This window comes from Oryzias latipes, chromosome 20, assembly GCF_002234675.1.
Source record: "Oryzias latipes chromosome 20, ASM223467v1".
Lineage (NCBI taxonomy): Eukaryota > Metazoa > Chordata > Actinopteri > Beloniformes > Adrianichthyidae > Oryzias > Oryzias latipes.
In genome coordinates this window covers 11,302,347-11,312,520 of record NC_019878.2, presented here as the reverse complement: position 1 = coordinate 11,312,520, position 10,174 = coordinate 11,302,347, and the positions used below count along the sequence as shown (strand labels likewise).

The 10,174-nt window shown below is 39.5% G+C and overlaps 1 protein-coding gene across 2 annotated transcripts; it reads left to right on the top strand.

Moving 5' to 3' along the window:
• Positions 1–524: 524 nt before the first annotated feature.
• LOC111946682 (zinc finger BED domain-containing protein 4-like) lies at positions 525–1,913 on the top strand. Of its 2 annotated transcripts, XR_002872417.1 has the most exons (4): positions 525–643; positions 739–996; positions 1,103–1,724; positions 1,808–1,913. XR_002872417.1 is itself a non-coding variant. In XM_023950388.1 (3 exons), exons 1-3 carry the CDS (start codon positions 530–532, stop codon positions 1,337–1,339), a joined length of 609 nt encoding a protein of 202 aa, XP_023806156.1. In that variant the 5' UTR covers positions 525–529; the 3' UTR covers positions 1,340–1,896. The 2 variants fall into 2 exon arrangements, 1 of the variants encoding a protein (XP_023806156.1); XM_023950388.1 differs by having other exon boundaries at positions 1,103–1,896.
• The last annotated feature ends 8,261 nt before the right edge of the window (positions 1,914–10,174 follow it).

The window sequence follows — 10,174 nt, the reverse complement described above, 5'->3', positions numbered from 1 at the left end:
ATGTGAATGCTGAGGTTCCGGGTTCGAGGCTCAGCTTCTACAATTAATATTTTTTTTTTTCTTCATATGTATATTTTGCAGTGTCAATAAAGCAAGAACTTGATTCTGTATTGGTGGATATGATTGTAATGGATGCACAACCATTTTCAATTGTTGAAGACAAAGGCTTCAAGGTAAGGTGGCTAATATTATATAGCATTTACATTATTTATGTTTTTGTGTACATAATAAGCTGTATTTTATTTGTCACTATTAGGCTTTTGTCAACCTTTTGGACCCATCCTACATAATTCCTAATAGGAAGGCCTTGAGGACAATGGTGGAGGAGAAGTACAAAGCCAAAAAGGAGAAGGCTTTAGATGTGGTTAGCAGGGCCTCTGCTGTCAGCCTTACAGCAGACATGTGGACATCCATTAACATGGACGCTTACTTGGCTGTAACATGCCATTTTATCACCGAGGAGGTAGGTATCCCCTGCTTTGTGCAATGCTTTGGTTTATGTATCTCAGTTTGACTTTGTTCATTCTAGATGGAGCTGGCCTCTGTGGTCTTGGGGGTTCTGAAGTTTCCCCAAACCCACACTGCAGCTCACTTGGCTGAGGCCAAAAATCTTCTCATGGAAGAATGGGGAATTAAAGGGAAGGTGCGAGCCAGATCAATAAAGTACAAAATCATTCATCAATATGGCCTCCCAATACCTAATATACATGATTTGTGAACATGTAATCTTTCTTCCAGGTGACAGGCCTGGTTACAGACTGTGCTCCCAACATGGTTGCATGTGCTAATATATTACTGCTTCGGCACATAATGTGTTTTGCACATATGCTTAATTTGGTGGTGAAAAAGTCCCTTGCCCAAACCCCTGAACTAGAGGATATCCGAAGTAAGGGGCGTAGGATTGTCGGTCTTTTTAAATCCAGCACCACAGCGAAGGAGAAGCTGTCAGAGATGCAGCGACAGCTGGCCAGGCCAGAGCACAAATTAATACAAGAGGTGAAACATTTTCTTTTTTTTAAATCTAAGATTTTACATGTTTTTGCAGTTGTTTATTGTGTTACTTTCTTCTCTCCTTTAAAATGTGCTTGCTGTCTTATCTTAGGTGGAAACAAGATGGAACAGCACATTTAATATGTTGGAAAGGTTGTTTAAGGAGAGAGAGCCACTGGGGGCAGCTCTGGCCACCCTCCATACAGACCTTCCTCCACTCACCTCAGAGGACTACCAGGCCATACACCACTGCTTGAGCATTCTTTCACCGTTTCAAGAGGCCACAGTTGAGCTTTCGACAAAAAACGAGTGTCAGCATCCAAAGTCATTCCCATGGTCAAAATGCTGAAACATTACATCTCAAGCAGGTGTGGTCAGATCACACACCCACTTGGTGAAAAACTGGCCACTAACTTGAAGAACAATCTCCATGAGAGGTTTTCAGCTCTGGAGAAGGTCACTGCTCTGTCAATGGCAACCTTGTTGGACCCAAGGTTTAAAGAGCTGGGGTTCTGCAGCCAAGGCTCTGCCCACACGGCCATAGAGCGACTCACTAAAGAGTGTGCTGCAACAATGCAGGCGCTACTTCCAGAGGCACAGCCACAGTCGCCACCTAGAGAAGGTCCTTCAAGTCAGCAGGAAGATGGTGGTCTCTGGGCCCTGCTGGACAGGCATGTGGGGGTTCAACAGCAGGTGACCAGCACAACTGCCAGTGCAACAGTGGAGGTTCAGAGGTACAGTAAAGATTAGAATCCTCATCATAACTTCTGCTCATTTTAGACTGGTGCATGACAATAGGCTATTAATGTCCTTCTAGGTACTTAAAGGAACCTCACATCCCAAGGACTCAGGACCCACTGAGATACTGGGTTACCCACAAGGTTTTATACCCACATCTCTACAAGCTGGCAAAGAAGTTTTTATGCACACCAGTTTCATCTGTGCCTTGTGAGAGGATCTTCTCCAAGGCTGGCAAAATCGTCAGCCAAAGACGAAACAGGCTGAAGCCCAGCACAGTGGAGAAAATTCTGTTTTTAAATAAAAATCTATAACATGTATCCCACCCAGTCATGTTAGACCCTGGTTCACAATCACTCATTCTCACTTTATACATGGCATTCACAATGTAACACAAGCACTTCTCACAAATCTTCAAACATTGTCTTTGTTTTATTTCCACACTGAAGTGTTACAAGGGCAAGGAACTTAGTGGAGTAGATGATATATGTCCTGTCTGCCACCAGATGCCGCTGTTCTGTGTGGTTTCGAAGCCCCAAATGCTTCATTCATTTTTCTGGCACATTTACACGAAGCCCCATGAGAGCTTCATGGGCCTTCGATTCCCATCCCTAGTAATCGGAGTCCAAGCGAGAGTCAGAAACAGGGTCGGGAGACAGAAGATCAGGTCCAAATACAATGCTTGGTAATTAAAGCAGAGTGTCACAAACAATACTTCACACCGAGCTGCACTCAGTGCAGAGTTTATATATACTGTGGTTGATTGAATGAATGAGAGTCAGGTGTGCGGCATCCAGGAAGTGTGCACTGGGGATGCTGGGAGTTGTAGTGTGGTAAGAACTCAGGAGACAGTTCCCGCCGGTTACCAGACTGACTTCTGACAGTTAAGCCCGCGACCAGATGTAAAGCGAGCATTGTGAACGGAGACGCCCAAAGTTTGGGTTGACGCCTTTTTATATATTTAATCATTGAAAGTGTCCGCTTGAATGAGAGTCGGCCCTGCTGGTGTGAATGTAGCTTTACAGAAGAATAATTCCAAAGTGGGTGTCAGATAATCCTTAAAATAGGAATTAAAAAATCAAAAATTAGGTGGAAAAAAGGCTAAAGTTAATATTTACTGTACAGGAGTGGCTATTCTATTTACTCTCTTTTCAAACATGTCAAATAACTTAAAATCATTACTCACTAGGGCTCATATTTCTTTTTTCAATTCACTCTCCAAAATTGATTTTTGGACTTTTCGTTAATTTCATATATTTTGTTCTGATGTTTTACTGTGTAATCAAATCGGGCAAAATGCTGTTAAGATTTTCCTTGTGAAGCTGAGGGTCAAGCAGGAAGAAGGAGAATCTCTAAAAATCACCAATTTTTTTCTGCTGTACACGGTTTCCGTGGACCTTCAAATCCTTCAGCTAAATTGTTCAGCTTTTTTTTTTTCCTCCCTTCCTTCTGCAGCCTCTGCATTTCTTGTAACACGTCCTGCGGTCAGCACAATTACAGAAGTCTGAGGCCAGCGGTGTCCTTACAGTCTGGGGGAAAATCTGCGCCCCAAGTCGCAGACTCCACCGATTGTTGAGGACAGCTGCACTTCATGAAACGTTCGGAGAGAGCAGCTTAAGGTCAAATTTATTTTTCATCAAGAACCTGTTTTTTTTAAGATTCTATTCTTCCTAAAGTCTGTCATAAAAATGTCATTATATTCTCTTTTTTTAGGTACAGATTTTTTACTTCCCAGAAAGAAGAAAAAGAGAATTTTAAATGTGTGGCTTTCTATTTTAGGTGATTTTTTAAATTAAAACTCAAAATATTTCTTTCATCTTTTGATTTGTTGTAAAACTGTTCCCAGTGGTCTTTTAATTGTGCTGTTTTTTGTCAAAAATCACAAAACTTGTGTCATTTTCTAGGACATAGTTACTGCAGAGCAGCAGTAGTTCATTAAAATCCCCCTATACGTTGTGGGAGGTGACCATTGCCAGAGAGCAATCCCACCCCCCCTTCCCCTCACTATTACTGAGAGCATTTGGAGATTTATTGGGATCACCTATGTTACGCCTCCTTTAGGTGGGTACCTAGGGGGCATAACATAAAAAGTAATGTTTTGGCTACCAAATTTGATTTGATTTTTTTTTATTTTGATTTGAAATGGTTTATTTCAAGCAATCAAATAGAAATAATACACAAAAACAATATAATCATCAGTTATACATTCATACGGTAACTAATCAAACTTAGGATAATTAGACATAATTAATAAATATTGCTTGAAAGGGAGTGGAAGGAAGCGAACTTATATAATCCCACCCCGTTATACTATAACCATTTTATTACATGATTTATCAATATCCGGTTCCTAGGTTTTATCAGACAGAATTAATAATCATAAGGTATCAATAAAGCACATGCCAAAGATGAATTACTTAAGTACTACGTCAAAAATAACTATTTTAGAAATCAACATGGCAAATGCAGCATCTGAAATATATGCAGATTACGTTACTTTTAAAAGTCATTCATATGCTTTAAAACATAATACTATATCAGTAAAATAGACACAACACTGTTACAGGAATTTTCATAGCAAAAATTTCATCAAGTATCAAAAGTTAAAAACATGTGCAAAGTTATGCTACATTAGGAAAGATTTTTGAATCAATTTATCAATTTTAGGAGCTAGTGAAGTACTATCATCAAAAGTCAATCAATTTAACAATTTTCAAAGGTGATTAATCATTTGTTTTACTCTTTTTGTATTTTTTTTTTTGTATTTTTCTTTTTTTTATATAATAAAGAAATGCTGTGGGGGAAAAATAAAAAGGGTCCATAAACTGTCGAATTGTCCAAGGTTGGCATTTCTTCTTTTACTGATAACAGCCGATTTTCTTGGTTTAAACAGTTAATAGTTTTCTTCCATGTTATGTCTGCAGACATTAGATTCAGGTCCATATCCTTCTTCAGCTGATATCAGCTGCGGTGAAAGTTGAGGTCAAGTTGTCTGCAGGTCAGAACTCTGCTGCTATTCAGGTTACGTCAGGCATACAGAGAAAGTGATGATTCCAGGTGTCATATTTCTTGAAATTATTTGGCTCTTTGATTTATTACTCCACGTTGTTTCAGACAACCGTAATCAAGCACTTCTCAAAGTCCTTCATGGTGTTCACGACCAGAACCTTGGACCGGTCCTCTGGACCGAGTGGTTTGACGTAAATCCTGCAGCCTTTAACCCAAGTGTTCTCAATCTGCTTACGCTTCCTGAGAAGCCGTGCATGTTTTGAGATTTCAGCATTCCTTCTGGTCAGATGGTCGTTCAGATAAACAGCCGAACCTTTCAGTTGTTTCCTTTGGTTCATCAAAGCTAGCTTGTGTTTGTGATTCACAAACCTGATGAGGATCGCTGGTTTATCCGTCTCCTTTCTCCTGGGGAGCAGGTGGCAGGTCTCGATGGTATTGAGATCCAGGGAAATCCCTTTAGATGTGAGTAATGAAAGTATTTGCTGTTCCAGCGACGCTGCACCGAACTCCGTATTAGAACTGCTAGCTACGCTAGCGCTAGCATTAGCAGTGCTAGCTCCTGCTGCATTCAGCTTCGCTCGATGCTTGATTGGTACTCCAGTGAGAATGACATTATTCATCCTTACTTGCTGTTCCACATCGTCCAGTCTTTTCTCCAGAATCTCGACCCGGTTTTCTCGCTGCTCGTTTTGAGCCCGAAATCTTCGGAACGCTTCCATCATCTCCCAGAGCGGTGTTAGCTTAGCCGACACTTGATCCATAAAACTTTTCAGCGTTTCTTGAATAATGTCAAGAGACTTTTTGAGCTCTTCATATTCCTGGGGTTTCTTCGGGGGCATGGTCAGCTCTCTTTTTTGGAGAAAAATCAACTTTTTAAGTAATTTGAAGATAGTTGTATTCGCAGAGAGGCACGCCACGCGTCCTGCTGTATAACCCGGAACCGGAAATATTGACAAAACACCAGACGAATGTCTCCATACAAAGGTACAACAAATTTAATTTACAAAAAAATTAACAATAACCGACAATAACTAAAAGTGAAGCAAAAAGGCTGCAGGGTGAACCAAGGCCAAAATAACAAACAAAACCTCACCCAACTGAAATCTTGTAATTTTACCTGTAAATGTAAGAAAAGGGAAATCAATGACAAAGACTCCCAATTGGAGAGCTTGCAACTTTTGTCCAGAATGTTAAATCCTTAAAAACTCATCTTTTTCGACAAATTGTGGTCATTTTTGCAACATATATTAGTAGTAAAAGGAAATTTAAATCATTCCCTTTTTTTCATTGCACCAAAACTCTTCAGTGGTGTCTTTTTTTACGTGTTGCGCTGGAACATTTTTATCCATATCTCTAGATTGTGGTTTACTCAGATTTAGATGCACACATTTTTGAAACAAAAGCACAACAGTGAGGTTCAGAAAAATATTTGATGGCAGCAAAACCAAATAGGCAAAGAATGGAGAAAACCTGAAAGACTCTATCCAGGGAAAAGTATACGTTTAAAGCAGGCATAGATGGGGACAACAGAACCCAAGTGCAAAACATTGACAGTAAATCTAAACTTTCAATTTAAAAGGGAAAGCTCCACAGGATAAAATACAACATTCAACATAAATATAAGGGTTCAAAGCATGTCAGGCCCTCACCAAATCTGCTCCTCTTTACAAAAGGTTTAAACACCTCTGCTCCTATCAAACAAAAAAAAGTCTGGATCTCATCCTGAGCATCCTCAGGTGAAAGTAGAGTGCATCCTAAACAGGTCACCCGTCTGTCAGTCACATGGCATGTTTTTGGACCGGAGGAAGCTGGAGAGACATCTACAGGAAGAGCCTGCAAATTCCAAACCTGCACAAATAAGGAAATGAAAAAACCTGTACATTTCTCGCACCATAAAAAACGATAATGATGCAAATATGGATCAAACCACTTTGGCTACAAAATAACCTTATTTTAGCATCTACTAAAAAGCAAAAATATAAGTGAAAACTTTATCATACTTAGAAATAAATTAGGGGGTTAAAACTTTACCAGATTAAAGCTTTTAGTTTTACAAAAACTTAAATGCATCCAAGCAATAGGTGTGCATTGATGGACATAGGGGTACATAGGTGGTTGCACAGAATCCTAGAGCTCCACCTTATATATTTTTTGCCACCTCAGACTTGCATACTAAAATAAGACATATTTGCAAAGTTGTATTCAAGTGCAGGCTTCCTTTATTTGAAACTCATCCGTGCGCAGTCATATCGGCTGCATCAACACGCGCAGTAAGTGGAAAACTGCACACAGCAGCTGTGTGTTTGAGCACGTAGTCGCAGCCTGTCGGGGGAATAATATAATGACAACAAACGCAGTCACAGGCTCGCCACACCGTAGTGCAAAAGATCATCTCTAGAGACCTCTGAACACAGGGGAAGGAGAATGTAAAATGTAAATGTTTTTTTTTTATCTGGCTACATAAAAATGCAGCGAGTGCGGGGAAGGAGCATTTCCTTAATGACACTGGCTCCATGTGCATATGGAGCGTTAGCTTCCCCTCGGCGGCCGCTGCATACCAAATGAGCTGCCTCTTTCATGAACTCTCCGGGGTTTGTCTGTCCACCGGCTCTTGCTGGGCTGACATTAGGCACAGCCGCTCTGAGCCAGACAGGTGGGCAACTTTATTCAACATTTATGACGTCTGTCCGTCCACATTTCAAGACGACCGGAAGAGGCAGAGGAGTGCGATGTGTCCTCTGTGGGTCTGAGTGCACGAACACAAAGACCCAAAAATGGCAGCCGTGAAAGTTTGTTCTAGGTTTGGAGCAAATTGAATCAACTTGAGAGTCTAAGGCAATAATATAGTTGAGATTTTAAATAAATTAATCTAAATCATATTCTTCATATTTCCTTCACTACAGCAAATAATCCCCACATTTGAATTGGCTCCACTTTTCCATAGATGCCCTTTCGGAGCTGACCTGAGCCCCAACGTTTACTGTATTTTGTATAAATATGGGGCACACTTAAAGGCCTTATAATTCGGAGCGACCCTATCTTAGATCTGGTTATGCCTGATGACGTCAAAGCGATTTTAAGAAGCACACGGCTCTGTCTAAATGTTTGGTTGGGTGTTTCTTGTGATTACGCAAACGCTGCTAACGTGTGTGGGACTGTTTTTTTAAAAATGGGATACTAACAAGGTTGGGAGTGAGCGTAGACACAGCAATGTTTGTTTTAATGCCACGGTCACAAATACAACCGGCAGAATCGTCAAGATTTCTTGCCATTGCCCAATTCATGGGCGTGGTCATAAATGCATACAATGACAGTCCGGTATTCCTGGGGAACCAGCTTCACTTCAAAGAAACAAGTACTTCTAAAGATAAAATCATTTTTTTTTATTCTTAAATCAAATCAAACTTTATTTGTAAAGCATTTTTAATACTCGTGTGACACAAACAGCTTCACAGTAAAAATACATTTTAAACTTTCTTTTTTTAAATCAAGCCAAAATAATATTTATAACAAAAACCCTCAAGTACAATTTTTAATAAAACAAATGATTAAATAGTGCAAGATTTTTTTTATTTTTGGTTTTTAAATTCTATCACAAAAGAAGCTCAAACTTTACTTTTATTTTTTGTTTCTTTTACTAAATAGAAAATACAAAGATCAAACATCAACTTGTATTTCCTGGAAACATCAATGAGTCGCCGCGCTCATCACCAGGAGTGTAGCTTTCTGTTGAGGTGAGGCGGTTGTAGTTTTCCATGTCATCTATAGGCCCACAAAGAGTTTTTTAGTATTATTTTTTTTACAGTAAATGATGTTTACTAAAAACAAAAAAGTTTCCTCAAAGGATTTGGATCCATTAGTCCTCAAACCTTCCTGTTTTAGGACTCATGCATCCTTTTTCAGTTTTCTGACACCCCAGCGCCACAAGTGGGGAAAAAAAACAACTCTGCACCTTAGACTAAAGTGAAAACTTTGGCACCTACACTAAAGAGGAAGAAAAATAGATTGGGAGGGAAAAAAAGTGTTCTTCAAATAAGCCCAGCTAATGAGCCAGCAAGAGATTTTACATAGCCTGATGATTAAGGATTCTGGGTAATTACCCGTGTTCAAGCTCAAGGTCTAATCTGTGATGAGTACAGGTCTGGTGACAATGCCGACCGATCAATCCCTGCCTTTGGGAGCTTAACCGCAGCGGCTCTGTTGGACTTGGGGTTTTCTCTTGCTGCTGCTGGAGATCATCGGTTTTAATATTTGATCGTTACATTACATTCTAGCGTGCATGGGACAAACGTGCTAAAAGCTCATTTTTGAACGCGCATTTAGCATATGGTGTTCACACTGTTGCTTCCCGATACTGACGCATGTCTGCTACTTACAGCCAGTAGAGTCAATGCGCAAAATGTCAAAGCGGCCCAAACCTCCTGAATCTTGCTCCAGCAGGGGTGAAGTATCAAATTGGGTATCAATAGTATTGATACCAAGGTGAAGTATTGATACTATCGTGATGAGATTGATACTTTTGTTCAAGAGCTTGAATTTACTTCTGAAGGTCATGCAAGTGCAGCGTCTATTTGCAACAATGGCAACATTTTTTGTCATGTTTATATTTAATAGAGTTGCTTATTTTCACTAGCGCCTTTGATTTTTTTGAATTTTTAAAAAAATGTTTGTTTGTTTTGTTGTTATTCTTACATTTTGTCACAGTTTTGCTTTTTTAATTTTGCACTAGTTACTCATTTCTTCTTCTTCTTATGCTATTATGAAGATACTTGTTCTATATTCGATACAAATTCAGTTCAGATTGTTGTAATTAGTTAACAAAAATTCTTATTTGGCAAGTCTCTGTCCTGTGTTAAAATTGTGTATTTCTGAAATTATTCTATACCACAATATTTCAAGAAAAAGCATTGGTATTGGTATATTGGTATGGATATCAGCAATAATAGCCCTGTAATTACTTGGTATTGGATCAATATCCAAATTCCCAGTATCCCTTAAACCTATGTTCCGGACTTTTTCTTTCATAGCTTTATTATGTATATATGCATTATTAATTTCTCCTCCATGATCAATAGATTGGAATTTTCATGAATTAAAAAAGGATGGCAACCATACATCACTATCAAATCTGAGTCCCTGATTGGTCAAAGTTTAGCTGGTCTAACTGTAGCGTTCAATGGCTTTACGTTTTGTATGTAATTCTCGAAAACCTGCGTAGCTATGTGTGAACGCGAGCTTTAAACGTGGAAGCCCGAAACGCACATTTCCATGTCGTTTTGAAAGTTGGCGCTCAAGCTTGGCGTTCTTAGCTTATGCATAAACCCTTGTGCTATCCTAGGCATTTTAACATTGGGAGTTGGGTCATCTAGACCCACTAGACAATGCGCTGAACCTTTTTTCTTCAATGATTTGTGATCTCCACTGGTGTCCATGGATT

What these genes read in the sequence shown, in the direction of transcription:
- LOC111946682 (XM_023950388.1), top strand. Translation starts at nt 530, where the DNA reads ATGGAGCTGGCCTCTGTGGTCTTGGGGGTTCTGAAGTTTCCCCAAACC. An exon ending in AATGGGGAATTAAAGGGAAG is followed by an intron (nt 644 to 738) that starts GTGCGAGCCAGA and finishes TCTTTCTTCCAG; the next exon opens with GTGACAGGCCTGGTTACAGA. An exon ending in AGCACAAATTAATACAAGAG is followed by an intron (nt 997 to 1,102) that starts GTGAAACATTTT and finishes GTCTTATCTTAG; the next exon opens with GTGGAAACAAGATGGAACAG.